Source organism: Sabethes cyaneus, chromosome 3 (genome assembly GCF_943734655.1).
Source record: "Sabethes cyaneus chromosome 3, idSabCyanKW18_F2, whole genome shotgun sequence".
Taxonomy (NCBI): domain Eukaryota; kingdom Metazoa; phylum Arthropoda; class Insecta; order Diptera; family Culicidae; genus Sabethes; species Sabethes cyaneus.
The window spans coordinates 233182625-233204827 of record NC_071355.1 but is presented as its reverse complement, the minus strand read 5'-3'; the positions used below and the strand labels follow the sequence as shown (position 1 = coordinate 233204827).

The window sequence follows — 22203 nt, the reverse complement described above, 5'->3', positions numbered from 1 at the left end:
TGCTGGCTATGCTTTTACTCAATGGCACCACCCATCGAGCACAGCATAAAACACCCACCGAAGAGGGTGGACATTGTCAACGATCATACCATGTTGAAAACACCGGTTCTCGTCCGATCACCGAAGTTAAGCAACATCGGGCGCGATTAGTACTTAGATGGGTGACCGCTTGGGAACGTCGCGTGTCGTTGGCCTTTTTGCCATTTTTTATACTCTTCCTGTTGTTCTGATGGAGCAGCCATGCTTTTATTTTCCTTTTATATGGTGAAAAAAATTTTCGCACTTGACTGAAGGCAGATAAGTGCTGGCTATGCTTTTACTCAATGGCACCACCCATCGAGCACAGCATAAAACACCCACCGAAGAGGGTGGACATTGTCAACGATCATACCATGTTGAAAACACCGGTTCTCGTCCGATCACCGAAGTTAAGCAAAATCGGGCGCGATTAGTACTTAGATGGGTGACCGCTTGGGAACGTCGCGTGTCGTTGGCCTTTTTGCCATTTTTTATACTCTTCCTGTTGTTCTGATGGAGCAGCCATGCTTTTATATTCCTTTTATATGGTGAAAAAAAATTTTAGCTCTTGACTAAAGGCAGATAAATGCTGGCTATGCTTTTACTCAATGGCACCACCCATCGAGCACAGCATAAAACACCCACCGAAGAGGGTGGACATTGTCAACGATCATACCATGTTGAAAACACCGGTTCTCGTCCGATCACCGAAGTTAAGCAAAATCGGGCGCGATTAGTACTTAGATGGGTGACCGCTTGGGAACGTCGCGTGTCGTTGGCCTTTTTGCCATTTTTTATACTCTTTCTGTTGTTCTGATGGAGCAGCCATGCTTTTATATTCCTTTTATATGGTGAAAAAAATTTTCGCACTTGACTGAAGGCAGATAAGCGCTGGCTATGCTTTTACTCAATGGCACCACCCATCGAGCACAGCATAAAACACCCACCGAAGAGGGTGGACATTGTCAACGATCATACCATGTTGAAAACACCGGTTCTCGTCCGATCACCGAAGTTAAGCAACATCGGGCGCGATTAGTACTTAGATGGGTGACCGCTTGGGAACGTCGCGTGTCGTTGGCCTTTTTGCCATTTTTTATACTCTTCCTGTTGTTCTGATGGAGCAGCCATGCTTTTATATTCCTTTTATATGGTGAAAAAAATTTTAGCACTTGACTGAAGGCAGATAAGTGCTGGCTATGCTTTTACTCAATGGCACCACCCATCGAGCACAGCATAAAACACCCACCGAAGAGGGTGGACATTGTCAACGATCATACCATGTTGAAAACACCGGTTCTCGTCCGATCACCGAAGTTAAGCAACATCGGGCGCGATTAGTACTTAGATGGGTGACCGCTTGGGAACGTCGCGTGTCGTTGGCCTTTTTGCCATTTTTTATACTCTTCCTGTTGTTCTGATGGAGCAGCCATGCTTTTATTTTCCTTTTATATGGTGAAAAAAATTTTCGCACTTGACTGAAGGCAGATAAGTGCTGGCTATGCTTTTACTCAATGGCACCACCCATCGAGCACAGCATAAAACACCCACCGAAGAGGGTGGACATTGTCAACGATCATACCATGTTGAAAACACCGGTTCTCGTCCGATCACCGAAGTTAAGCAAAATCGGGCGCGATTAGTACTTAGATGGGTGACCGCTTGGGAACGTCGCGTGTCGTTGGCCTTTTTGCCATTTTTTATACTCTTCCTGTTGTTCTGATGGAGCAGCCATGCTTTTATATTCCTTTTATATGGTGAAAAAAAATTTTAGCTCTTGACTAAAGGCAGATAAATGCTGGCTATGCTTTTACTCAATGGCACCACCCATCGAGCACAGCATAAAACACCCACCGAAGAGGGTGGACATTGTCAACGATCATACCATGTTGAAAACACCGGTTCTCGTCCGATCACCGAAGTTAAGCAAAATCGGGCGCGATTAGTACTTAGATGGGTGACCGCTTGGGAACGTCGCGTGTCGTTGGCCTTTTTGCCATTTTTTATACTCTTTCTGTTGTTCTGATGGAGCAGCCATGCTTTTATATTCCTTTTATATGGTGAAAAAAATTTTCGCACTTGACTGAAGGCAGATAAGCGCTGGCTATGCTTTTACTCAATGGCACCACCCATCGAGCACAGCATAAAACACCCACCGAAGAGGGTGGACATTGTCAACGATCATACCATGTTGAAAACACCGGTTCTCGTCCGATCACCGAAGTTAAGCAACATCGGGCGCGATTAGTACTTAGATGGGTGACCGCTTGGGAACGTCGCGTGTCGTTGGCCTTTTTGCCATTTTTTATACTCTTCCTGTTGTTCTGATGGAGCAGCCATGCTTTTATATTCCTTTTATATGGTGAAAAAAAATTTTAGCTCTTGACTAAAGGCAGATAAATGCTGGCTATGCTTTTACTCAATGGCACCACCCATCGAGCACAGCATAAAACACCCACCGAAGAGGGTGGACATTGTCAACGATCATACCATGTTGAAAACACCGGTTCTCGTCCGATCACCGAAGTTAAGCAACATCGGGCGCGATTAGTACTTAGATGGGTGACCGCTTGGGAACGTCGCGTGACGTTGGCCTTTTTGCCATTTTTTATACTCTTTCTGTTGTTCTGATGGAGCAGCCATGCTTTTATATTCCTTTTATATGGTGAAAAAAATTTTCGCACTTGACTGAAGGCAGATAAGCGCTGGCTATGCTTTTACTCAATGGCACCACCCATCGAGCACAGCATAAAACACCCACAGAAGAGGGTGGACATTGTCAACGATCATACCATGTTGAAAACACCGGTTCTCGTCCGATCACCGAAGTTAAGCAACATCGGGCGCGATTAGTACTTAGATGGGTGACCGCTTGGGAACGTCGCGTGTCGTTGGCCTTTTTGCCATTTTTTATACTCTTCCTGTTGTTCTGATGGAGCAGCCATGCTTTTATATTCCTTTTATATGGTGAAAAAAATTTTCGCACTTGACTGAAGGCAGATAAGTGCTGGCTATGCTTTTACTCAATGGCACCACCCATCGAGTACAGCATAAAACACCCACCGAAGAGGGTGGACATTGTCAACGATCATACCATGTTGAAAACACCGGTTCTCGTCCGATCACCGAAGTTAAGCAACATCGGGCGCGATTAGTACTTAGATGGGTGACCGCTTGGGAACGTCGCGTGTCGTTGGCCTTTTTGCCATTTTTTATACTCTTCCTGTTGTTCTGATGGAGCAGCCATGCTTTTATATTCCTTTTATATGGTGAAAAAAATTTTAGCACTTGACTGAAGGCAGATAAGTGCTGGCTATGCTTTTACTCAATGACACCACCCATCGAGCACAGCATAAAACACCCACCGAAGAGGGTGGACATTGTCAACGATCATACCATGTTGAAAACACCGGTTCTCGTCCGATCACCGAAGTTAAGCAAAATCGGGCGCGATTAGTACTTAGATGGGTGACCGCTTGGGAACGTCGCGTGTCGTTGGCCTTTTTGCCATTTTTTATACTCTTCCTGTTGTTCTGATGGAGCAGCCATGCTTTTATATTCCTTTTATATGGTGAAAAAAATTTTCGCACTTGACTGAAGGCAGATAAGCGCTGGCTATGCTTTTACTCAATGGCACCACCCATCGAGCACAGCATAAAACACCCACAGAAGAGGGTGGACATTGTCAACGATCATACCATGTTGAAAACACCGGTTCTCGTCCGATCACCGAAGTTAAGCAACATCGGGCGCGATTAGTACTTAGATGGGTGACCGCTTGGGAACGTCGCGTGTCGTTGGCCTTTTTGCCATTTTTTATACTCTTCCTGTTGTTCTGATGGAGCAGCCATGCTTTTATATTCCTTTTATATGGTGAAAAAAATTTTCGCACTTGACTGAAGGCAGATAAGTGCTGGCTATGCTTTTACTCAATGGCACCACCCATCGAGTACAGCATAAAACACCCACCGAAGAGGGTGGACATTGTCAACGATCATACCATGTTGAAAACACCGGTTCTCGTCCGATCACCGAAGTTAAGCAACATCGGGCGCGATTAGTACTTAGATGGGTGACCGCTTGGGAACGTCGCGTGTCGTTGGCCTTTTTGCCATTTTTTATACTCTTCCTGTTGTTCTGATGGAGCAGCCATGCTTTTATATTCCTTTTATATGGTGAAAAAAATTTTAGCACTTGACTGAAGGCAGATAAGTGCTGGCTATGCTTTTACTCAATGACACCACCCATCGAGCACAGCATAAAACACCCACCGAAGAGGGTGGACATTGTCAACGATCATACCATGTTGAAAACACCGGTTCTCGTCCGATCACCGAAGTTAAGCAAAATCGGGCGCGATTAGTACTTAGATGGGTGACCGCTTGGGAACGTCGCGTGTCGTTGGCCTTTTTGCCATTTTTTATACTCTTCCTGTTGTTCTGATGGAGCAGCCATGCTTTTATATTCCTTTTATATGGTGAAAAAAATTTTAGCACTTGACTGAAGGCAGATAAGTGCTGGCTATGCTTTTACTCAATGACACCACCCATCGAGCACAGCATAAAACACCCACCGAAGAGGGTGGACATTGTCAACGATCATACCATGTTGAAAACACCGGTTCTCGTCCGATCACCGAAGTTAAGCAAAATCGGGCGCGATTAGTACTTAGATGGGTGACCGCTTGGGAACGTCGCGTGTCGTTGGCCTTTTTGCCATTTTTTATACTCTTTCTGTTGTTCTGATGGAGCAGCCATGCTTTTATATTCCTTTTATATGGTGAAAAAAATTTTCGCACTTGACTGAAGGCAGATAAGCGCTGGCTATGCTTTTACTCAATGGCACCACCCATCGAGCACAGCATAAAACACCCACCGAAGAGGGTGGACATTGTCAACGATCATACCATGTTGAAAACACCGGTTCTCGTCCGATCACCGAAGTTAAGCAACATCGGGCGCGATTAGTACTTAGATGGGTGACCGCTTGGGAACGTCGCGTGTCGTTGGCCTTTTTGCCATTTTTTATACTCTTCCTGTTGTTCTGATGGAGCAGCCATGCTTTTATATTCCTTTTATATGGTGAAAAAAATTTTCGCACTTGACTGAAGGCAGATAAGCGCTGGCTATGCTTTTACTCAATGGCACCACCCATCGAGCACAGCATAAAACACCCACCGAAGAGGGTGGACATTGTCAACGATCATACCATGTTGAAAACACCGGTTCTCGTCCGATCACCGAAGTTAAGCAACATCGGGCGCGATTAGTACTTAGATGGGTGACCGCTTGGGAACGTCGCGTGTCGTTGGCCTTTTTGCCATTTTTTATACTCTTTCTGTTGTTCTGATGGAGCAGCCATGCTTTTATATTCCTTTTATATGGTGAAAAAAATTTTCGCACTTGACTGAAGGCAGATAAGCGCTGGCTATGCTTTTACTCAATGGCACCACCCATCGAGCACAGCATAAAACACCCACCGAAGAGGGTGGACATTGTCAACGATCATACCATGTTGAAAACACCGGTTCTCGTCCGATCACCGAAGTTAAGCAACATCGGGCGCGATTAGTACTTAGATGGGTGACCGCTTGGGAACGTCGCGTGTCGTTGGCCTTTTTGCCATTTTTTATACTCTTCCTGTTGTTCTGATGGAGCAGCCATGCTTTTATATTCCTTTTATATGGTGAAAAAAATTTTCGCACTTGACTGAAGGCAGATAAGTGCTGGCTATGCTTTTACTCAATGGCACCACCCATCGAGTACAGCATAAAACACCCACCGAAGAGGGTGGACATTGTCAACGATCATACCATGTTGAAAACACCGGTTCTCGTCCGATCACCGAAGTTAAGCAACATCGGGCGCGATTAGTACTTAGATGGGTGACCGCTTGGGAACGTCGCGTGTCGTTGGCCTTTTTGCCATTTTTTATACTCTTCCTGTTGTTCTGATGGAGCAGCCATGCTTTTATATTCCTTTTATATGGTGAAAAAAATTTTAGCACTTGACTGAAGGCAGATAAGTGCTGGCTATGCTTTTACTCAATGGCACCACCCATCGAGCACAGCATAAAACACCCACCGAAGAGGGTGGACATTGTCAACGATCATACCATGTTGAAAACACCGGTTCTCGTCCGATCACCGAAGTTAAGCAACATCGGGCGCGATTAGTACTTAGATGGGTGACCGCTTGGGAACGTCGCGTGTCGTTGGCCTTTTTGCCATTTTTTATACTCTTCCTGTTGTTCTGATGGAGCAGCCATGCTTTTACATTCCTTTTATATGGTGAAAAAAATTTTCGCACTTGACTGAAGGCAGATAAGTGCTGGCTATGCTTTTACTCAATGGCACCACCCATCGAGCACAGCATAAAACACCCACCGAAGAGGGTGGACATTGTCAACGATCATACCATGTTGAAAACACCGGTTCTCGTCCGATCACCGAAGTTAAGCAACATCGGGCGCGATTAGTACTTAGATGGGTGACCGCTTGGGAACGTCGCGTGTCGTTGGCCTTTTTTTGCCATTTTTTATACTCTTCCTGTTGTTCTGATGGAGCAGCCATGCTTTTATATTCCTTTTATATGGTGAAAAAAATTTTCGCACTTGACTGAAGGCAGATAAGTGCTGGCTATGCTTTTACTCAATGGCACCACCCATCGAGCACAGCATAAAACACCCACCGAAGAGGGTGGACATTGTCAACGATCATACCATGTTGAAAACACCGGTTCTCGTCCGATCACCGAAGTTAAGCAACATCGGGCGCGATTAGTACTTAGATGGGTGACCGCTTGGGAACGTCGCGTGTCGTTGGCCTTTTTGCCATTTTTTATACTCTTCCTGTTGTTCTGATGGAGCAGCCATGCTTTTATATTCCTTTTATATGGTGAAAAAAATTTTAGCACTTGACTGAAGGCAGATAAGCGCTGGCTATGCTTTTACTCAATGGCACCACCCATCGAGCACAGCATAAAACACCCACCGAAGAGGGTGGACATTGTCAACGATCATACCATGTTGAAAACACCGGTTCTCGTCCGATCACCGAAGTTAAGCAACATCGGGCGCGATTAGTACTTAGATGGGTGACCGCTTGGGAACGTCGCGTGTCGTTGGCCTTTTTGCCATTTTTTATACTCTTCCTGTTGTTCTGATGGAGCAGCCATGCTTTTATATTCCTTTTATATGGTGAAAAAAATTTTCGCACTTGACTGAAGGCAGATAAGTGCTGGCTATGCTTTTACTCAATGGCACCACCCATCGAGCACAGCATAAAACACCCACCGAAGAGGGTGGACATTGTCAACGATCATACCATGTTGAAAACACCGGTTCTCGTCCGATCACCGAAGTTAAGCAACATCGGGCGCGATTAGTACTTAGATGGGTGACCGCTTGGGAACGTCGCGTGTCGTTGGCCTTTTTGCCATTTTTTATACTCTTCCTGTTGTTCTGATGGAGCAGCCATGCTTTTATATTCCTTTTATATGGTGAAAAAAATTTTAGCACTTGACTGAAGGCAGATAAGCGCTGGCTATGCTTTTACTCAATGGCACCACCCATCGAGCACAGCATAAAACACCCACCGAAGAGGGTGGACATTGTCAACGATCATACCATGTTGAAAACACCGGTTCTCGTCCGATCACCGAAGTTAAGCAACATCGGGCGCGATTAGTACTTAGATGGGTGACCGCTTGGGAACGTCGCGTGTCGTTGGCCTTTTTGCCATTTTTTATACTCTTCCTGTTGTTCTGATGGAGCAGCCATGCTTTTATATTCCTTTTATATGGTGAAAAAAATTTTCGCACTTGACTGAAGGCAGATAAGTGCTGGCTATGCTTTTACTCAATGGCACCACCCATCGAGCACAGCATAAAACACCCACCGAAGAGGGTGGACATTGTCAACGATCATACCATGTTGAAAACACCGGTTCTCGTCCGATCACCGAAGTTAAGCAACATCGGGCGCGATTAGTACTTAGATGGGTGACCGCTTGGGAACGTCGCGTGTCGTTGGCCTTTTTGCCATTTTTTATACTCTTCCTGTTGTTCTGATGGAGATGGGTGACCGCTTGGGAACGTCGCGTGTCGTTGGCCTTTTTGCCATTTTTTATACTCTTCCTGTTGTTCTGATGGAGGGTCAAGTGACATTTTTATACTCTTCCTGTTGTTCTGATGGAGCAGCCATGCTTTTATATTCCTTTTATATGGTGAAAAAATTTTCGCACTTGACTGAAGGCAGATAAGTGCTGGCTATGCTTTTACTCAATGGCACCACCCATCGAGCACAGCATAAAACACCCACCGAAGAGGGTGGACATTGTCAACGATCATACCATGTTGAAAACACCGGTTCTCGTCCGATCACCGAAGTTAAGCAACATCGGGCGCGATTAGTACTTAGATGGGTGACCGCTTGGGAACGTCGCGTGTCGTTGGCCTTTTTGCCATTTTTTATACTCTTCCTGTTGTTCTGATGGAGCAGCCATGCTTTTATATTCCTTTTATATGGTGAAAAAAAATTTTAGCTCTTGACTGAAGGCAGATAAATGCTGGTTATGCTTTTACTCAATGGCACCACCCATCGAGCACAGCATAAAACACCCACCGAAGAGGGTGGACATTGTCAACGATCATACCATGTTGAAAACACCGGTTCTCGTCCGATCACCGAAGTTAAGCAACATCGGGCGCGATTAGTACTTAGATGGGTGACCGCTTGGGAACGTCGCGTGTCGTTGGCCTTTTTGCCATTTTTTATACTCTTCCTGTTGTTCTGATGGAGCAGCCATGCTTTTATATTCCTTTTATATGGTGAAAAAAAATTTTAGCTCTTGACTGAAGGCAGATAAATGCTGGCTATGCTTTTACTCAATGGCACCACCCATCGAGCACAGCATAAAACACCCACCGAAGAGGGTGGACATTGTCAACGATCATACCATGTTGAAAACACCGGTTCTCGTCCGATCACCGAAGTTAAGCAAAATCGGGCGCGATTAGTACTTAGATGGGTGACCGCTTGGGAACGTCGCGTGTCGTTGGCCTTTTTGCCATTTTTTATACTCTTCCTGTTGTTCTGATGGAGCAGCCATGCTTTTATATTCCTTTTATATGGTGAAAAAAAATTTTAGCTCTTGACTGAAGGCAGATAAATGCTGGCTATGCTTTTACTCAATGGCACCACCCATCGAGCACAGCATAAAACACCCACCGAAGAGGGTGGACATTGTCAACGATCATACCATGTTGAAAACACCGGTTCTCGTCCGATCACCGAAGTTAAGCAACATCGGGCGCGATTAGTACTTAGATGGGTGACCGCTTGGGAACGTCGCGTGTCGTTGGCCTTTTTGCCATTTTTTATACTCTTCCTGTTGTTCTGATGGAGCAGCCATGCTTTTATATTCCTTTTATATGGTGAAAAAAAATTTTAGCTCTTGACTGAAGGCAGATAAATGCTGGCTATGCTTTTACTCAATGGCACCACCCATCGAGCACAGCATAAAACACCCACCGAAGAGGGTGGACATTGTCAACGATCATACCATGTTGAAAACACCGGTTCTCGTCCGATCACCGAAGTTAAGCAACATCGGGCGCGATTAGTACTTAGATGGGTGACCGCTTGGGAACGTCGCGTGTCGTTGGCCTTTTTGCCATTTTTTATACTCTTCCTGTTGTTCTGATGGAGCAGCCATGCTTTTATATTCCTTTTATATGGTGAAAAAAATTTTAGCACTTGACTGAAGGCAGATAAGTGCTGGCTATGCTTTTACTCAATGGCACCACCCATCGAGCACAGCATAAAACACCCACCGAAGAGGGTGGACATTGTCAACGATCATACCATGTTGAAAACACCGGTTCTCGTCCGATCACCGAAGTTAAGCAAAATCGGGCGCGATTAGTTCTTAGATGGGTGACCGCTTGGGAACGTCGCGTGTCGTTGGCCTTTTTGCCATTTTTTATACTCTTCCTGTTGTTCTGATGGAGCAGCCATGCTTTTATATTCCTTTTATATGGTGAAAAAAAATTTTAGCTCTTGACTGAAGGCAGATAAATGCTGGCTATGCTTTTACTCAATGGCACCACCCATCGAGCACAGCATAAAACACCCACCGAAGAGGGTGGACATTGTCAACGATCATACCATGTTGAAAACACCGGTTCTCGTCCGATCACCGAAGTTAAGCAAAATCGGGCGCGATTAGTACTTAGATGGGTGACCGCTTGGGAACGTCGCGTGTCGTTGGCCTTTTTGCCATTTTTTATACTCTTCCTGTTGTTCTGATGGAGCAGCCATGCTTTTATATTCCTTTTATATGGTGAAAAAAAATTTTAGCTCTTGACTGAAGGCAGATAAATGCTGGCTATGCTTTTACTCAATGGCACCACCCATCGAGCACAGCATAAAACACCCACCGAAGAGGGTGGACATTGTCAACGATCATACCATGTTGAAAACACCGGTTCTCGTCCGATCACCGAAGTTAAGCAAAATCGGGCGCGATTAGTACTTAGATGGGTGACCGCTTGGGAACGTCGCGTGTCGTTGGCCTTTTTGCCATTTTTTATACTCTTCCTGTTGTTCTGATGGAGCAGCCATGCTTTTATATTCCTTTTATATGGTGAAAAAAATTTTCGCACTTGACTGAAGGCAGATAAGTGCTGGCTATGCTTTTACTCAATGGCACCACCCATCGAGCACAGCATAAAACACCCACCGAAGAGGGTGGACATTGTCAACGATCATACCATGTTGAAAACACCGGTTCTCGTCCGATCACCGAAGTTAAGCAACATCGGGCGCGATTAGTACTTAGATGGGTGACCGCTTGGGAACGTCGCGTGTCGTTGGCCTTTTTGCCATTTTTTATACTCTTCCTGTTGTTCTGATGGAGCAGCCATGCTTTTATATTCCTTTTATATGGTGAAAAAAATTTTCGCACTTGACTGAAGGCAGATAAGCGCTGGCTATGCTTTTACTCAATGGCACCACCCATCGAGCACAGCATAAAACACCCACCGAAGAGGGTGGACATTGTCAACGATCATACCATGTTGAAAACACCGGTTCTCGTCCGATCACCGAAGTTAAGCAACATCGGGCGCGATTAGTACTTAGATGGGTGACCGCTTGGGAACGTCGCGTGTCGTTGGCCTTTTTGCCATTTTTTATACTCTTTCTGTTGTTCTGATGGAGCAGCCATGCTTTTATATTCCTTTTATATGGTGAAAAAAATTTTCGCACTTGACTGAAGGCAGATAAGCGCTGGCTATGCTTTTACTCAATGGCACCACCCATCGAGCACAGCATAAAACACCCACCGAAGAGGGTGGACATTGTCAACGATCATACCATGTTGAAAACACCGGTTCTCGTCCGATCACCGAAGTTAAGCAACATCGGGCGCGATTAGTACTTAGATGGGTGACCGCTTGGGAACGTCGCGTGTCGTTGGCCTTTTTGCCATTTTTTATACTCTTCCTGTTGTTCTGATGGAGCAGCCATGCTTTTATATTCCTTTTATATGGTGAAAAAAATTTTCGCACTTGACTGAAGGCAGATAAGTGCTGGCTATGCTTTTACTCAATGGCACCACCCATCGAGCACAGCATAAAACACCCACCGAAGAGGGTGGACATTGTCAACGATCATACCATGTTGAAAACACCGGTTCTCGTCCGATCACCGAAGTTAAGCAACATCGGGCGCGATTAGTACTTAGATGGGTGACCGCTTGGGAACGTCGCGTGTCGTTGGCCTTTTTGCCATTTTTTATACTCTTCCTGTTGTTCTGATGGAGCAGCCATGCTTTTATATTCCTTTTATATGGTGAAAAAAATTTTAGCACTTGACTGAAGGCAGATAAGTGCTGGCTATGCTTTTACTCAATGGCACCACCCATCGAGCACAGCATAAAACACCCACCGAAGAGGGTGGACATTGTCAACGATCATACCATGTTGAAAACACCGGTTCTCGTCCGATCACCGAAGTTAAGCAAAATCGGGCGCGATTAGTACTTAGATGGGTGACCGCTTGGGAACGTCGCGTGTCGTTGGCCTTTTTGCCATTTTTTATACTCTTCCTGTTGTTCTGATGGAGCAGCCATGCTTTTATATTCCTTTTATATGGTGAAAAAAATTTTCGCACTTGACTGAAGGCAGATAAGTGCTGGCTATGCTTTTACTCAATGGCACCACCCATCGAGCACAGCATAAAACACCCACCGAAGAGGGTGGACATTGTCAACGATCATACCATGTTGAAAACACCGGTTCTCGTCCGATCACCGAAGTTAAGCAACATCGGGCGCGATTAGTACTTAGATGGGTGACCGCTTGGGAACGTCGCGTGTCGTTGGCCTTTTTGCCATTTTTTATACTCTTCCTGTTGTTCTGATGGAGCAGCCATGCTTTTATATTCCTTTTATATGGTGAAAAAAATTTTCGCACTTGACTGAAGGCAGATAAGCGCTGGCTATGCTTTTACTCAATGGCACCACCCATCGAGCACAGCATAAAACACCCACCGAAGAGGGTGGACATTGTCAACGATCATACCATGTTGAAAACACCGGTTCTCGTCCGATCACCGAAGTTAAGCAACATCGGGCGCGATTAGTACTTAGATGGGTGACCGCTTGGGAACGTCGCGTGTCGTTGGCCTTTTTGCCATTTTTTATACTCTTCCTGTTGTTCTGATGGAGCAGCCATGCTTTTATATTCCTTTTATATGGTGAAAAAAATTTTAGCACTTGACTGAAGGCAGATAAGTGCTGGCTATGCTTTTACTCAATGGCACCACCCATCGAGCACAGCATAAAACACCCACCGAAGAGGGTGGACATTGTCAACGATCATACCATGTTGAAAACACCGGTTCTCGTCCGATCACCGAAGTTAAGCAAAATCGGGCGCGATTAGTACTTAGATGGGTGACCGCTTGGGAACGTCGCGTGTCGTTGGCCTTTTTGCCATTTTTTATACTCTTCCTGTTGTTCTGATGGAGCAGCCATGCTTTTATATTCCTTTTATATGGTGAAAAAAATTTTCGCACTTGACTGAAGGCAGATAAGTGCTGGCTATGCTTTTACTCAATGGCACCACCCATCGAGCACAGCATAAAACACCCACCGAAGAGGGTGGACATTGTCAACGATCATACCATGTTGAAAACACCGGTTCTCGTCCGATCACCGAAGTTAAGCAACATCGGGCGCGATTAGTACTTAGATGGGTGACCGCTTGGGAACGTCGCGTGTCGTTGGCCTTTTTGCCATTTTTTATACTCTTCCTGTTGTTCTGATGGAGCAGCCATGCTTTTATATTCCTTTTATATGGTGAAAAAAATTTTCGCACTTGACTGAAGGCAGATAAGCGCTGGCTATGCTTTTACTCAATGGCACCACCCATCGAGCACAGCATAAAACACCCACCGAAGAGGGTGGACATTGTCAACGATCATACCATGTTGAAAACACCGGTTCTCGTCCGATCACCGAAGTTAAGCAACATCGGGCGCGATTAGTACTTAGATGGGTGACCGCTTGGGAACGTCGCGTGTCGTTGGCCTTTTTGCCATTTTTTATACTCTTCCTGTTGTTCTGATGGAGCAGCCATGCTTTTATATTCCTTTTATATGGTGAAAAAAATTTTCGCACTTGACTGAAGGCAGATAAGTGCTGGCTATGCTTTTACTCAATGGCACCACCCATCGAGCACAGCATAAAACACCCACCGAAGAGGGTGGACATTGTCAACGATCATACCATGTTGAAAACACCGGTTCTCGTCCGATCACCGAAGTTAAGCAACATCGGGCGCGATTAGTACTTAGATGGGTGACCGCTTGGGAACGTCGCGTGTCGTTGGCCTTTTTGCCATTTTTTATACTCTTCCTGTTGTTCTGATGGAGCAGCCATGCTTTTATATTCCTTTTATATGGTGAAAAAATTTTTCGCACTTGACTGAAGGCAGATAAGTGCTGGCTATGCTTTTACTCAATGGCACCACCCATCGAGCACAGCATAAAACACCCACCGAAGAGGGTGGACATTGTCAACGATCATACCATGTTGAAAACACCGGTTCTCGTCCGATCACCGAAGTTAAGCAACATCGGGCGCGATTAGTACTTAGATGGGTGACCGCTTGGGAACGTCGCGTGTCGTTGGCCTTTTTGCCATTTTTTATACTCTTCCTGTTGTTCTGATGGAGCAGCCATGCTTTTATATTCCTTTTATATGGTGAAAAAAATTTTCGCACTTGACTGAAGGCAGATAAGTGCTGGCTATGCTTTTACTCAATGGCACCACCCATCGAGCACAGCATAAAACACCCACCGAAGAGGGTGGACATTGTCAACGATCATACCATGTTGAAAACACCGGTTCTCGTCCGATCACCGAAGTTAAGCAACATCGGGCGCGATTAGTACTTAGATGGGTGACCGCTTGGGAACGTCGCGTGTCGTTGGCCTTTTTGCCATTTTTTATACTCTTTCTGTTGTTCTGATGGAGCAGCCATGCTTTTATATTCCTTTTATATGGTGAAAAAAATTTTCGCACTTGACTGAAGGCAGATAAGCGCTGGCTATGCTTTTACTCAATGGCACCACCCATCGAGCACAGCATAAAACACCCACCGAAGAGGGTGGACATTGTCAACGATCATACCATGTTGAAAACACCGGTTCTCGTCCGATCACCGAAGTTAAGCAACATCGGGCGCGATTAGTACTTAGATGGGTGACCGCTTGGGAACGTCGCGTGTCGTTGGCCTTTTTGCCATTTTTTATACTCTTCCTGTTGTTCTGATGGAGCAGCCATGCTTTTATATTCCTTTTATATGGTGAAAAAAAATTTTAGCTCTTGACTGAAGGCAGATAAATGCTGGCTATGCTTTTACTCAATGGCACCACCCATCGAGCACAGCATAAAACACCCACCGAAGAGGGTGGACATTGTCAACGATCATACCATGTTGAAAACACCGGTTCTCGTCCGATCACCGAAGTTAAGCAACATCGGGCGCGATTAGTACTTAGATGGGTGACCGCTTGGGAACGTCGCGTGTCGTTGGCCTTTTTGCCATTTTTTATACTCTTCCTGTTGTTCTGATGGAGCAGCCATGCTTTTATATTCCTTTTATATGGTGAAAAAATTTTTCGCACTTGACTGAAGGCAGATAAGTGCTGGCTATGCTTTTACTCAATGGCACCACCCATCGAGCACAGCATAAAACACCCACCGAAGAGGGTGGACATTGTCAACGATCATACCATGTTGAAAACACCGGTTCTCGTCCGATCACCGAAGTTAAGCAACATCGGGCGCGATTAGTACTTAGATGGGTGACCGCTTGGGAACGTCGCGTGTCGTTGGCCTTTTTGCCATATTTTATACTCTTCCTGTTGTTCTGATGGAGCAGCCATGCTTTTATATTCCTTTTATATGGTGAAAAAAATTTTCGCACTTGACTGAAGGCAGATAAGCGCTGGCTATGCTTTTACTCAATGGCACCACCCATCGAGCACAGCATAAAACACCCACCGAAGAGGGTGGACATTGTCAACGATCATACCATGTTGAAAACACCGGTTCTCGTCCGATCACCGAAGTTAAGCAACATCGGGCGCGATTAGTACTTAGATGGGTGACCGCTTGGGAACGTCGCGTGTCGTTGGCCTTTTTGCCATTTTTTATACTCTTCCTGTTGTTCTGATGGAGCAGCCATGCTTTTATATTCCTTCTATATGGTGAAAAAAAATTTTAGCTCTTGACTGAAGGCAGATAAATGCTGGCTATGCTTTTACTCAATGGCACCACCCATCGAGCACAGCATAAAACACCCACCGAAGAGGGTGGACATTGTCAACGATCATACCATGTTGAAAACACCGGTTCTCGTCCGATCACCGAAGTTAAGCAACATCGGGCGCGATTAGTAGTACTTAGATGGGTGACCGCTTGGGAACGTCGCGTGTCGTTGGCCTTTTTGCCATTTTTTATACTCTTCCTGTTGTTCTGATGGAGCAGCCATGCTTTTATATTCCTTTTATATGGTGAAAAAAAATTTTAGCTCTTGACTGAAGGCAGATAAATGCTGGCTATGCTTTTACTCAATGGCACCACCCATCGAGCACAGCATAAAACACCCACCGAAGAGGGTGGACATTGTCAACGATCATACCATGTTGAAAACACCGGTTCTCGTCCGATCACCGAAGTTAAGCAACATCGGGCGCGATTAGTACTTAGATGGGTGACCGCTTGGGAACGTCGCGTGTCGTTGGCCTTTTTGCCAGTTTTTATACCCTTCCTGTTGTTCTGATGGAGCAGCCATGCTTTTATATACCTTTTAAATGGTGAAAAATTTTTTTTAGTTTGTCTGAAGGCAGATAAGTGCTGGCTATGCTTTTATTCAATGGCACCACCCATCGAGCACAGCATAAAACACCCACCGAAGAGGGTGGACATTGTCAACGATCATACCATGTTGAAAACACCGGTTCTCGTCCGATCACCGAAGTTAAGCAACATCGGGCGCGATTAGTAGTACTTAGATGGGTGACCGCTTGGGAACGTCGCGTGTCGTTGGCCTTTTTGCCATTTTTTATACTCTTCCTGTTGTTCTGATGGAGCAGCCATGCTTTTATATTCCTTTTATATGGTGAAAAAAAATTTTAGCTCTTGACTGAAGGCAGATAAATGCTGGCTATGCTTTTACTCAATGGCACCACCCATCGAGCACAGCATAAAACACCCACCGAAGAGGGTGGACATTGTCAACGATCATACCATGTTGAAAACACCGGTTCTCGTCCGATCACCGAAGTTAAGCAACATCGGGCGCGATTAGTACTTAGATGGGTGACCGCTTGGGAACGTCGCGTGTCGTTGGCCTTTTTGCCAGTTTTTATACCCTTCCTGTTGTTCTGATGGAGCAGCCATGCTTTTATATACCTTTTAAATGGTGAAAAATTTTTTTTAGTTTGTCTGAAGGCAGATAAGTGCTGGCTATGCTTTTATTCAATGGCACCACCCATCGAGCACAGCATAAAACACCCACCGAAGAGGGTGGACATTGTCAACGATCATACCATGTTGAAAACACCGGTTCTCGTCCGATCACCGAAGTTAAGCAACATCGGGCGCGATTAGTACTTAGATGGGTGACCGCTTGGGAACGTCGCGTGTCGTTGGCCTTTTTGCCATTTTTTATACTCTTTCTGTTGTTCTGATGGAGCAGCCATGCTTTTATATTCCTTTTATATGGTGAAAAAAATTTTCGCACTTGACTGAAGGCAGATAAGTGCTGGCTATGCTTTTACTCAATGGCACCACCCATCGAGCACAGCATAAAACACCCACCGAAGAGGGTGGACATTGTCAACGATCATACCATGTTGAAAACACCGGTTCTCGTCCGATCACCGAAGTTAAGCAACATCGGGCGCGATTAGTACTTAGATGGGTGACCGCTTGGGAACGTCGCGTGTCGTTGGCCTTTTTGCCATTTTTTATACTCTTCCTGTTGTTCTGATGGAGCAGCCATGCTTTTATATTCCTTTTATATGGTGAAAAAATTTTTCGCACTTGACTGAAGGCAGATAAGTGCTGGCTATGCTTTTACTCAATGGCACCACCCATCGAGCACAGCATAAAACACCCACCGAAGAGGGTGGACATTGTCAACGATCATACCATGTTGAAAACACCGGTTCTCGTCCGATCACCGAAGTTAAGCAACATCGGGCGCGATTAGTACTTAGATGGGTGACCGCTTGGGAACGTCGCGTGTCGTTGGCCTTTTTGCCATTTTTTATACTCTTTCTGTTGTTCTGATGGAGCAGCCATGCTTTTATATTCCTTTTATATGGTGAAAAAAATTTTCGCACTTGACTGAAGGCAGATAAGCGCTGGCTATGCTTTTACTCAATGGCACCACCCATCGAGCACAGCATAAAACACCCACCGAAGAGGGTGGACATTGTCAACGATCATACCATGTTGAAAACACCGGTTCTCGTCCGATCACCGAAGTTAAGCAACATCGGGCGCGATTAGTACTTAGATGGGTGACCGCTTGGGAACGTCGCGTGTCGTTGGCCTTTTTGCCATTTTTTATACTCTTCCTGTTGTTCTGATGGAGCAGCCATGCTTTTATATTCCTTTTATATGGTGAAAAAAAATTTTAGCTCTTGACTGAAGGCAGATAAATGCTGGCTATGCTTTTACTCAATGGCACCACCCATCGAGCACAGCATAAAACACCCACCGAAGAGGGTGGACATTGTCAACGATCATACCATGTTGAAAACACCGGTTCTCGTCCGATCACCGAAGTTAAGCAACATCGGGCGCGATTAGTACTTAGATGGGTGACCGCTTGGGAACGTCGCGTGTCGTTGGCCTTTTTGCCATTTTTTATACTCTTCCTGTTGTTCTGATGGAGCAGCCATGCTTTTATATTCCTTTTATATGGTGAAAAAATTTTTCGCACTTGACTGAAGGCAGATAAGTGCTGGCTATGCTTTTACTCAATGGCACCACCCATCGAGCACAGCATAAAACACCCACCGAAGAGGGTGGACATTGTCAACGATCATACCATGTTGAAAACACCGGTTCTCGTCCGATCACCGAAGTTAAGCAACATCGGGCGCGATTAGTACTTAGATGGGTGACCGCTTGGGAACGTCGCGTGTCGTTGGCCTTTTTGCCATATTTTATACTCTTCCTGTTGTTCTGATGGAGCAGCCATGCTTTTATATTCCTTTTATATGGTGAAAAAAATTTTCGCACTTGACTGAAGGCAGATAAGCGCTGGCTATGCTTTTACTCAATGGCACCACCCATCGAGCACAGCATAAAACACCCACCGAAGAGGGTGGACATTGTCAACGATCATACCATGTTGAAAACACCGGTTCTCGTCCGATCACCGAAGTTAAGCAACATCGGGCGCGATTAGTACTTAGATGGGTGACCGCTTGGGAACGTCGCGTGTCGTTGGCCTTTTTGCCATTTTTTATACTCTTCCTGTTGTTCTGATGGAGCAGCCATGCTTTTATATTCCTTCTATTTGGTGAAAAAAAATTTTAGCTCTTGACTGAAGGCAGATAAATGCTGGCTATGCTTTTACTCAATGGCACCACCCATCGAGCACAGCATAAAACACCCACCGAAGAGGGTGGACATTGTCAACGATCATACCATGTTGAAAACACCGGTTCTCGTCCGATCACCGAAGTTAAGCAACATCGGGCGCGATTAGTAGTACTTAGATGGGTGACCGCTTGGGAACGTCGCGTGTCGTTGGCCTTTTTGCCATTTTTTATACTCTTCCTGTTGTTCTGATGGAGCAGCCATGCTTTTATATTCCTTTTATATGGTGAAAAAAAATTTTAGCTCTTGACTGAAGGCAGATAAATGCTGGCTATGCTTTTACTCAATGGCACCACCCATCGAGCACAGCATAAAACACCCACCGAAGAGGGTGGACATTGTCAACGATCATACCATGTTGAAAACACCGGTTCTCGTCCGATCACCGAAGTTAAGCAACATCGGGCGCGATTAGTACTTAGATGGGTGACCGCTTGGGAACGTCGCGTGTCGTTGGCCTTTTTGCCAGTTTTTATACCCTTCCTGTTGTTCTGATGGAGCAGCCATGCTTTTATATACCTTTTAAATGGTGAAAATTTTTTTTTAGTTTGTCTGAAGGCAGATAAGTGCTGGCTATGCTTTTATTCAATGGCACCACCCATCGAGCACAGCATAAAACACCCACCGAAGAGGGTGGACATTGTCAACGATCATACCATGTTGAAAACACCGGTTCTCGTCCGATCACCGAAGTTAAGCAACATCGGGCGCGATTAGTACTTAGATGGGTGACCGCTTGGGAACGTCGCGTGTCGTTGGCCTTTTTGCCATTTTTTTTACTATTGCTGTTGTTCTGATGGAGCAGCGTTTATTTTATTATTCTCGTTATCGTAGTTCTATTTAAATGAAACAGTTAATAGTGATACGATTTTTATGTATTATTACCATGGATATAAAAGAATTAAACGGTTGAAATAATAAAACAATGATAATAACAATAATAACAATTAGTAATTATACTGCAAAGATTGTTTCACAAAAACAAATCAAGCAGATTGTGGTCCTTAATAGATTCACACGTCCAGCGGTCAATTTCTTCGGTCTGATCCGTGGAAAGCTCCTCCTTCCAACTGTCCATCTGCCCTCTACGTATAAATCTTGCATCACGATCCTTGTTCTGCCAATCACCTTCGCTTCTATCTTCATAGTTGCACGCTAAATTATTTTTCATCGCATCAAATGACAGGTGTTCGTACAGTAAGTTCAGCTCATCCTGTTCGTAGGATCGTCCGAAAAAACGACAGACCTTTTCGACTGTCTCTGGCAAATTGCATTTCATATCTTCGTACTTTAGAAACAAAACGTTGCTACAATTTTCCAGCGAATGATAACCGATTACATGTGTGTGGATGGGCGAATAAAATTGTAAATCTTTCATAAAGGACTTAATAAATTCTTCTTTCGTGCCACGGTAGAAGAAATTTTTCGAATGATGGTAGTACGATACTGCAACTGATTTCACATTTCGATTAATGTAAACCGTCTTTGGAAGAACTTCCCAGTATTGTTTCGGTAGCATCGATACCGGTAAATGCGTTTTGATGAACCGTGGTGATGACTTATTCCGTGTTTTTTCGAATGAGCTAACTCCATCGATTGTATCGTGTATCAGGCTAATACTAAATGAAACAATAATCATGATAAGCGGGTGTTTTTTAAACATATATAGATAAAATTATTACTCTAAAAAGGGGAATCGTGTACGGAGAGATTCAGACTTGGCAGCAGAAAAGTTTAAATCATTACAAACAAGCCACACCAGTTCCTGGCACCATGTAGTACCACTTTTGGGATATGAAGCCACCCAAACATCATCAGGCTTAACCGCAAAGTTCAACAATTGATCTGCATACTTCTCGAATCTAGAAACGTATTTAATAATTTACGTTTAAGCTTCAAATAGCATTCTTACCTAGTCGTGAAACAGTATGCCGGTGGATTCCAGTCTTTAATGGGAATATTTTCACATGATTTCGCCTTCACAAGAATGTAATCTTCTTCGGCCCTTTCGGTGTGAGTTTCCACATGAACCGGGTCTGTGATTTCAATGTATTCGAAGGGCTGCGACTCCATTACGTTCTGCATGTTCTATGACGGTTTGAATTAAACTAAATAGACGATAGTTTGAGATGATTTGCTTTGCCCCATGCACAGCACATACTTGTAGCCTTATCTTATCTAAAGCATTGCGTAAATCTTATTGTTGTTTGAGGCCGACGACAAACAGGGCTTGATCTGTTCCATTGAAATTTGTTTCGTTCCGTTCCGTTCGTTAATACTGACGATTCATCATAAACAGCCAACGCATTGATGCAAGCAGAATGATCTGTGATTTGGATTTCGGTTTTATAATAAAAACTATCGTGATTTTAATGGTACTTACTTGTATTGGAACTACTAATAGATTCAATAAGAAAGCTCTATGAAATTCTTGCCACACATATTTTACTAACGATGGCAAACATCCTTGTTGTTGAATGGTATAAGTAGTTAAATGTGAAATTTCCACAAAGCTAGTATTAGCAAATTGGTGTAAATTTAACGTTTTACAACCTTCTTGTCTAATGCAACAGCTTGAAGGAATTAGCATTTTGTTAGTTTCACTCAATCTGTAATAAAAAATATACAAAAATAAGGACATGTAGGTTTACAACCTGTGTTGTAAACTCACATTCGAATAATGTGTTTTTCAGATTCGTTAATCCAAACAATGTTCTTCCAGTCCTTATATCCGTAGATCCCACAACAAATAAAAGATCTCTGCAAGAAACTCCAAAACGCACTCCACTTCTTATCAAGCCTATGCTGCTTTATGCCATCTGACATGTTTTGTAGAAAAACAGATTCTGCATGGTCCTCCATACCATAGCATAAAATGGCTTTGGCCAAACTGAACAAAATAGCTTCCGTTGCCAAAAGCAGCCACAACCGAGCCAGTAGAGTGCAATTGAAGTTGTAAGGTTCTATGGCAAGTTTTTTCGTCAGCATTAACC

General features: G+C 44.5%; 1 protein-coding gene and 66 non-coding genes across 67 annotated transcripts; 66 read left to right on the top strand and 1 right to left on the bottom strand.

Annotated features, from left to right (window-relative positions):
* The first annotated feature begins 75 nt into the window (after positions 1 to 75).
* On the top strand, positions 76 to 194 carry LOC128744914 (5S ribosomal RNA). The gene has a single exon (XR_008412525.1). It is a non-coding gene; the product is annotated as a 5S ribosomal RNA (ribosomal RNA).
* Positions 195 to 377: 183 nt separating this feature from the next.
* On the top strand, positions 378 to 496 carry LOC128744813 (5S ribosomal RNA). Its single transcript, XR_008412438.1, has one exon. It is a non-coding gene; the product is annotated as a 5S ribosomal RNA (ribosomal RNA).
* A 184-nt stretch (positions 497 to 680) lies between these two features.
* LOC128744812 (5S ribosomal RNA) lies at positions 681 to 799 on the top strand. The gene has a single exon (XR_008412437.1). It is a non-coding gene; the product is annotated as a 5S ribosomal RNA (ribosomal RNA).
* Positions 800 to 982: 183 nt separating this feature from the next.
* LOC128744913 (5S ribosomal RNA) lies at positions 983 to 1101 on the top strand. Its single transcript, XR_008412524.1, has one exon. It is a non-coding gene; the product is annotated as a 5S ribosomal RNA (ribosomal RNA).
* A 183-nt stretch (positions 1102 to 1284) lies between these two features.
* LOC128744911 (5S ribosomal RNA) lies at positions 1285 to 1403 on the top strand. The gene has a single exon (XR_008412523.1). It is a non-coding gene; the product is annotated as a 5S ribosomal RNA (ribosomal RNA).
* Positions 1404 to 1586: 183 nt separating this feature from the next.
* On the top strand, positions 1587 to 1705 carry LOC128744811 (5S ribosomal RNA). The gene has a single exon (XR_008412436.1). It is a non-coding gene; the product is annotated as a 5S ribosomal RNA (ribosomal RNA).
* Positions 1706 to 1889: 184 nt separating this feature from the next.
* On the top strand, positions 1890 to 2008 carry LOC128744809 (5S ribosomal RNA). The gene has a single exon (XR_008412434.1). It is a non-coding gene; the product is annotated as a 5S ribosomal RNA (ribosomal RNA).
* Positions 2009 to 2191: 183 nt separating this feature from the next.
* Positions 2192 to 2310, top strand: LOC128744910 (5S ribosomal RNA). Its single transcript, XR_008412522.1, has one exon. It is a non-coding gene; the product is annotated as a 5S ribosomal RNA (ribosomal RNA).
* A 184-nt stretch (positions 2311 to 2494) lies between these two features.
* LOC128744817 (5S ribosomal RNA) lies at positions 2495 to 2613 on the top strand. Its single transcript, XR_008412442.1, has one exon. It is a non-coding gene; the product is annotated as a 5S ribosomal RNA (ribosomal RNA).
* Positions 2614 to 2796: 183 nt separating this feature from the next.
* On the top strand, positions 2797 to 2915 carry LOC128744908 (5S ribosomal RNA). Its single transcript, XR_008412520.1, has one exon. It is a non-coding gene; the product is annotated as a 5S ribosomal RNA (ribosomal RNA).
* Positions 2916 to 3098: 183 nt separating this feature from the next.
* On the top strand, positions 3099 to 3217 carry LOC128744907 (5S ribosomal RNA). The gene has a single exon (XR_008412519.1). It is a non-coding gene; the product is annotated as a 5S ribosomal RNA (ribosomal RNA).
* Positions 3218 to 3400: 183 nt separating this feature from the next.
* LOC128744808 (5S ribosomal RNA) lies at positions 3401 to 3519 on the top strand. The gene has a single exon (XR_008412433.1). It is a non-coding gene; the product is annotated as a 5S ribosomal RNA (ribosomal RNA).
* Positions 3520 to 3702: 183 nt separating this feature from the next.
* LOC128744906 (5S ribosomal RNA) lies at positions 3703 to 3821 on the top strand. The gene has a single exon (XR_008412518.1). It is a non-coding gene; the product is annotated as a 5S ribosomal RNA (ribosomal RNA).
* Positions 3822 to 4004: 183 nt separating this feature from the next.
* On the top strand, positions 4005 to 4123 carry LOC128744905 (5S ribosomal RNA). The gene has a single exon (XR_008412517.1). It is a non-coding gene; the product is annotated as a 5S ribosomal RNA (ribosomal RNA).
* Positions 4124 to 4306: 183 nt separating this feature from the next.
* On the top strand, positions 4307 to 4425 carry LOC128744807 (5S ribosomal RNA). The gene has a single exon (XR_008412432.1). It is a non-coding gene; the product is annotated as a 5S ribosomal RNA (ribosomal RNA).
* Positions 4426 to 4608: 183 nt separating this feature from the next.
* LOC128744806 (5S ribosomal RNA) lies at positions 4609 to 4727 on the top strand. The gene has a single exon (XR_008412431.1). It is a non-coding gene; the product is annotated as a 5S ribosomal RNA (ribosomal RNA).
* Positions 4728 to 4910: 183 nt separating this feature from the next.
* LOC128744904 (5S ribosomal RNA) lies at positions 4911 to 5029 on the top strand. Its single transcript, XR_008412516.1, has one exon. It is a non-coding gene; the product is annotated as a 5S ribosomal RNA (ribosomal RNA).
* Positions 5030 to 5212: 183 nt separating this feature from the next.
* Positions 5213 to 5331, top strand: LOC128744903 (5S ribosomal RNA). Its single transcript, XR_008412515.1, has one exon. It is a non-coding gene; the product is annotated as a 5S ribosomal RNA (ribosomal RNA).
* A 183-nt stretch (positions 5332 to 5514) lies between these two features.
* Positions 5515 to 5633, top strand: LOC128744902 (5S ribosomal RNA). Its single transcript, XR_008412514.1, has one exon. It is a non-coding gene; the product is annotated as a 5S ribosomal RNA (ribosomal RNA).
* A 183-nt stretch (positions 5634 to 5816) lies between these two features.
* LOC128744901 (5S ribosomal RNA) lies at positions 5817 to 5935 on the top strand. The gene has a single exon (XR_008412513.1). It is a non-coding gene; the product is annotated as a 5S ribosomal RNA (ribosomal RNA).
* A 183-nt stretch (positions 5936 to 6118) lies between these two features.
* Positions 6119 to 6237, top strand: LOC128744900 (5S ribosomal RNA). Its single transcript, XR_008412512.1, has one exon. It is a non-coding gene; the product is annotated as a 5S ribosomal RNA (ribosomal RNA).
* Positions 6238 to 6420: 183 nt separating this feature from the next.
* On the top strand, positions 6421 to 6539 carry LOC128744899 (5S ribosomal RNA). The gene has a single exon (XR_008412511.1). It is a non-coding gene; the product is annotated as a 5S ribosomal RNA (ribosomal RNA).
* Positions 6540 to 6724: 185 nt separating this feature from the next.
* LOC128744897 (5S ribosomal RNA) lies at positions 6725 to 6843 on the top strand. Its single transcript, XR_008412509.1, has one exon. It is a non-coding gene; the product is annotated as a 5S ribosomal RNA (ribosomal RNA).
* Positions 6844 to 7026: 183 nt separating this feature from the next.
* Positions 7027 to 7145, top strand: LOC128744895 (5S ribosomal RNA). The gene has a single exon (XR_008412508.1). It is a non-coding gene; the product is annotated as a 5S ribosomal RNA (ribosomal RNA).
* A 183-nt stretch (positions 7146 to 7328) lies between these two features.
* On the top strand, positions 7329 to 7447 carry LOC128744894 (5S ribosomal RNA). The gene has a single exon (XR_008412507.1). It is a non-coding gene; the product is annotated as a 5S ribosomal RNA (ribosomal RNA).
* Positions 7448 to 7630: 183 nt separating this feature from the next.
* On the top strand, positions 7631 to 7749 carry LOC128744893 (5S ribosomal RNA). The gene has a single exon (XR_008412506.1). It is a non-coding gene; the product is annotated as a 5S ribosomal RNA (ribosomal RNA).
* Positions 7750 to 7932: 183 nt separating this feature from the next.
* LOC128744892 (5S ribosomal RNA) lies at positions 7933 to 8051 on the top strand. Its single transcript, XR_008412505.1, has one exon. It is a non-coding gene; the product is annotated as a 5S ribosomal RNA (ribosomal RNA).
* A 303-nt stretch (positions 8052 to 8354) lies between these two features.
* LOC128744891 (5S ribosomal RNA) lies at positions 8355 to 8473 on the top strand. The gene has a single exon (XR_008412504.1). It is a non-coding gene; the product is annotated as a 5S ribosomal RNA (ribosomal RNA).
* A 184-nt stretch (positions 8474 to 8657) lies between these two features.
* On the top strand, positions 8658 to 8776 carry LOC128744890 (5S ribosomal RNA). The gene has a single exon (XR_008412503.1). It is a non-coding gene; the product is annotated as a 5S ribosomal RNA (ribosomal RNA).
* Positions 8777 to 8960: 184 nt separating this feature from the next.
* On the top strand, positions 8961 to 9079 carry LOC128744804 (5S ribosomal RNA). The gene has a single exon (XR_008412430.1). It is a non-coding gene; the product is annotated as a 5S ribosomal RNA (ribosomal RNA).
* A 184-nt stretch (positions 9080 to 9263) lies between these two features.
* LOC128744889 (5S ribosomal RNA) lies at positions 9264 to 9382 on the top strand. The gene has a single exon (XR_008412502.1). It is a non-coding gene; the product is annotated as a 5S ribosomal RNA (ribosomal RNA).
* Positions 9383 to 9566: 184 nt separating this feature from the next.
* LOC128744888 (5S ribosomal RNA) lies at positions 9567 to 9685 on the top strand. The gene has a single exon (XR_008412501.1). It is a non-coding gene; the product is annotated as a 5S ribosomal RNA (ribosomal RNA).
* A 183-nt stretch (positions 9686 to 9868) lies between these two features.
* On the top strand, positions 9869 to 9987 carry LOC128744823 (5S ribosomal RNA). Its single transcript, XR_008412447.1, has one exon. It is a non-coding gene; the product is annotated as a 5S ribosomal RNA (ribosomal RNA).
* Positions 9988 to 10171: 184 nt separating this feature from the next.
* On the top strand, positions 10172 to 10290 carry LOC128744803 (5S ribosomal RNA). Its single transcript, XR_008412429.1, has one exon. It is a non-coding gene; the product is annotated as a 5S ribosomal RNA (ribosomal RNA).
* A 184-nt stretch (positions 10291 to 10474) lies between these two features.
* LOC128744802 (5S ribosomal RNA) lies at positions 10475 to 10593 on the top strand. The gene has a single exon (XR_008412428.1). It is a non-coding gene; the product is annotated as a 5S ribosomal RNA (ribosomal RNA).
* Positions 10594 to 10776: 183 nt separating this feature from the next.
* LOC128744887 (5S ribosomal RNA) lies at positions 10777 to 10895 on the top strand. The gene has a single exon (XR_008412500.1). It is a non-coding gene; the product is annotated as a 5S ribosomal RNA (ribosomal RNA).
* Positions 10896 to 11078: 183 nt separating this feature from the next.
* On the top strand, positions 11079 to 11197 carry LOC128744885 (5S ribosomal RNA). The gene has a single exon (XR_008412498.1). It is a non-coding gene; the product is annotated as a 5S ribosomal RNA (ribosomal RNA).
* Positions 11198 to 11380: 183 nt separating this feature from the next.
* LOC128744884 (5S ribosomal RNA) lies at positions 11381 to 11499 on the top strand. Its single transcript, XR_008412497.1, has one exon. It is a non-coding gene; the product is annotated as a 5S ribosomal RNA (ribosomal RNA).
* A 183-nt stretch (positions 11500 to 11682) lies between these two features.
* Positions 11683 to 11801, top strand: LOC128744883 (5S ribosomal RNA). The gene has a single exon (XR_008412496.1). It is a non-coding gene; the product is annotated as a 5S ribosomal RNA (ribosomal RNA).
* Positions 11802 to 11984: 183 nt separating this feature from the next.
* On the top strand, positions 11985 to 12103 carry LOC128744801 (5S ribosomal RNA). The gene has a single exon (XR_008412427.1). It is a non-coding gene; the product is annotated as a 5S ribosomal RNA (ribosomal RNA).
* A 183-nt stretch (positions 12104 to 12286) lies between these two features.
* On the top strand, positions 12287 to 12405 carry LOC128744882 (5S ribosomal RNA). Its single transcript, XR_008412495.1, has one exon. It is a non-coding gene; the product is annotated as a 5S ribosomal RNA (ribosomal RNA).
* Positions 12406 to 12588: 183 nt separating this feature from the next.
* LOC128744881 (5S ribosomal RNA) lies at positions 12589 to 12707 on the top strand. Its single transcript, XR_008412494.1, has one exon. It is a non-coding gene; the product is annotated as a 5S ribosomal RNA (ribosomal RNA).
* Positions 12708 to 12890: 183 nt separating this feature from the next.
* LOC128744800 (5S ribosomal RNA) lies at positions 12891 to 13009 on the top strand. Its single transcript, XR_008412426.1, has one exon. It is a non-coding gene; the product is annotated as a 5S ribosomal RNA (ribosomal RNA).
* A 183-nt stretch (positions 13010 to 13192) lies between these two features.
* Positions 13193 to 13311, top strand: LOC128744879 (5S ribosomal RNA). The gene has a single exon (XR_008412493.1). It is a non-coding gene; the product is annotated as a 5S ribosomal RNA (ribosomal RNA).
* A 183-nt stretch (positions 13312 to 13494) lies between these two features.
* On the top strand, positions 13495 to 13613 carry LOC128744878 (5S ribosomal RNA). The gene has a single exon (XR_008412492.1). It is a non-coding gene; the product is annotated as a 5S ribosomal RNA (ribosomal RNA).
* A 183-nt stretch (positions 13614 to 13796) lies between these two features.
* Positions 13797 to 13915, top strand: LOC128744877 (5S ribosomal RNA). The gene has a single exon (XR_008412491.1). It is a non-coding gene; the product is annotated as a 5S ribosomal RNA (ribosomal RNA).
* A 183-nt stretch (positions 13916 to 14098) lies between these two features.
* On the top strand, positions 14099 to 14217 carry LOC128744876 (5S ribosomal RNA). The gene has a single exon (XR_008412490.1). It is a non-coding gene; the product is annotated as a 5S ribosomal RNA (ribosomal RNA).
* A 183-nt stretch (positions 14218 to 14400) lies between these two features.
* LOC128744875 (5S ribosomal RNA) lies at positions 14401 to 14519 on the top strand. The gene has a single exon (XR_008412489.1). It is a non-coding gene; the product is annotated as a 5S ribosomal RNA (ribosomal RNA).
* A 183-nt stretch (positions 14520 to 14702) lies between these two features.
* LOC128744873 (5S ribosomal RNA) lies at positions 14703 to 14821 on the top strand. The gene has a single exon (XR_008412486.1). It is a non-coding gene; the product is annotated as a 5S ribosomal RNA (ribosomal RNA).
* A 184-nt stretch (positions 14822 to 15005) lies between these two features.
* LOC128744871 (5S ribosomal RNA) lies at positions 15006 to 15124 on the top strand. Its single transcript, XR_008412485.1, has one exon. It is a non-coding gene; the product is annotated as a 5S ribosomal RNA (ribosomal RNA).
* A 183-nt stretch (positions 15125 to 15307) lies between these two features.
* LOC128744866 (5S ribosomal RNA) lies at positions 15308 to 15426 on the top strand. The gene has a single exon (XR_008412481.1). It is a non-coding gene; the product is annotated as a 5S ribosomal RNA (ribosomal RNA).
* Positions 15427 to 15609: 183 nt separating this feature from the next.
* LOC128744855 (5S ribosomal RNA) lies at positions 15610 to 15728 on the top strand. Its single transcript, XR_008412473.1, has one exon. It is a non-coding gene; the product is annotated as a 5S ribosomal RNA (ribosomal RNA).
* A 184-nt stretch (positions 15729 to 15912) lies between these two features.
* On the top strand, positions 15913 to 16034 carry LOC128744820 (5S ribosomal RNA). Its single transcript, XR_008412445.1, has one exon. It is a non-coding gene; the product is annotated as a 5S ribosomal RNA (ribosomal RNA).
* Positions 16035 to 16218: 184 nt separating this feature from the next.
* Positions 16219 to 16337, top strand: LOC128744843 (5S ribosomal RNA). Its single transcript, XR_008412465.1, has one exon. It is a non-coding gene; the product is annotated as a 5S ribosomal RNA (ribosomal RNA).
* A 183-nt stretch (positions 16338 to 16520) lies between these two features.
* LOC128744819 (5S ribosomal RNA) lies at positions 16521 to 16642 on the top strand. Its single transcript, XR_008412444.1, has one exon. It is a non-coding gene; the product is annotated as a 5S ribosomal RNA (ribosomal RNA).
* A 184-nt stretch (positions 16643 to 16826) lies between these two features.
* LOC128744831 (5S ribosomal RNA) lies at positions 16827 to 16945 on the top strand. The gene has a single exon (XR_008412454.1). It is a non-coding gene; the product is annotated as a 5S ribosomal RNA (ribosomal RNA).
* A 183-nt stretch (positions 16946 to 17128) lies between these two features.
* LOC128744822 (5S ribosomal RNA) lies at positions 17129 to 17247 on the top strand. Its single transcript, XR_008412446.1, has one exon. It is a non-coding gene; the product is annotated as a 5S ribosomal RNA (ribosomal RNA).
* Positions 17248 to 17430: 183 nt separating this feature from the next.
* Positions 17431 to 17549, top strand: LOC128744810 (5S ribosomal RNA). Its single transcript, XR_008412435.1, has one exon. It is a non-coding gene; the product is annotated as a 5S ribosomal RNA (ribosomal RNA).
* A 183-nt stretch (positions 17550 to 17732) lies between these two features.
* LOC128744798 (5S ribosomal RNA) lies at positions 17733 to 17851 on the top strand. The gene has a single exon (XR_008412424.1). It is a non-coding gene; the product is annotated as a 5S ribosomal RNA (ribosomal RNA).
* A 183-nt stretch (positions 17852 to 18034) lies between these two features.
* LOC128744786 (5S ribosomal RNA) lies at positions 18035 to 18153 on the top strand. Its single transcript, XR_008412413.1, has one exon. It is a non-coding gene; the product is annotated as a 5S ribosomal RNA (ribosomal RNA).
* Positions 18154 to 18337: 184 nt separating this feature from the next.
* LOC128744909 (5S ribosomal RNA) lies at positions 18338 to 18456 on the top strand. Its single transcript, XR_008412521.1, has one exon. It is a non-coding gene; the product is annotated as a 5S ribosomal RNA (ribosomal RNA).
* Positions 18457 to 18639: 183 nt separating this feature from the next.
* Positions 18640 to 18758, top strand: LOC128744898 (5S ribosomal RNA). Its single transcript, XR_008412510.1, has one exon. It is a non-coding gene; the product is annotated as a 5S ribosomal RNA (ribosomal RNA).
* Positions 18759 to 18941: 183 nt separating this feature from the next.
* LOC128744886 (5S ribosomal RNA) lies at positions 18942 to 19060 on the top strand. Its single transcript, XR_008412499.1, has one exon. It is a non-coding gene; the product is annotated as a 5S ribosomal RNA (ribosomal RNA).
* A 184-nt stretch (positions 19061 to 19244) lies between these two features.
* LOC128744818 (5S ribosomal RNA) lies at positions 19245 to 19366 on the top strand. Its single transcript, XR_008412443.1, has one exon. It is a non-coding gene; the product is annotated as a 5S ribosomal RNA (ribosomal RNA).
* A 184-nt stretch (positions 19367 to 19550) lies between these two features.
* On the top strand, positions 19551 to 19669 carry LOC128744874 (5S ribosomal RNA). Its single transcript, XR_008412488.1, has one exon. It is a non-coding gene; the product is annotated as a 5S ribosomal RNA (ribosomal RNA).
* A 183-nt stretch (positions 19670 to 19852) lies between these two features.
* Positions 19853 to 19971, top strand: LOC128744780 (5S ribosomal RNA). The gene has a single exon (XR_008412407.1). It is a non-coding gene; the product is annotated as a 5S ribosomal RNA (ribosomal RNA).
* Positions 19972 to 20183: 212 nt separating this feature from the next.
* LOC128740879 (sulfotransferase 1B1-like) lies at positions 20184 to 21295 on the bottom strand. The gene is made up of 3 exons (XM_053836452.1): positions 21123 to 21295; positions 20893 to 21072; positions 20184 to 20829 (listed from the first exon to the last, which is right to left on the bottom strand). The coding sequence occupies exons 1-3, from the start codon at positions 21293 to 21295 to the stop codon at positions 20184 to 20186; spliced, it is 999 nt and encodes a 332-aa protein (XP_053692427.1).
* Positions 21296 to 22203: the final 908 nt, after the last annotated feature.

Excerpts from the sequence above, each read along its gene's own strand:
- LOC128740879 (XM_053836452.1), bottom strand. The coding sequence starts at position 21,295 with ATGCAGAACGTAATGGAGTCGCAGCCCTTCGAATACATTGAAATCACA. Across the intron at positions 21,073-21,122 it reads GCATACTGTTTCACGACTAG|ATTCGAGAAGTATGCAGATC; the intron begins GTAAGAATGCTA and ends ATACGTTTCTAG. Across the intron at positions 20,830-20,892 it reads ACACGATTCCCCTTTTTAGA|TATTAGCCTGATACACGATA; the intron begins GTAATAATTTTA and ends TGTTTCATTTAG.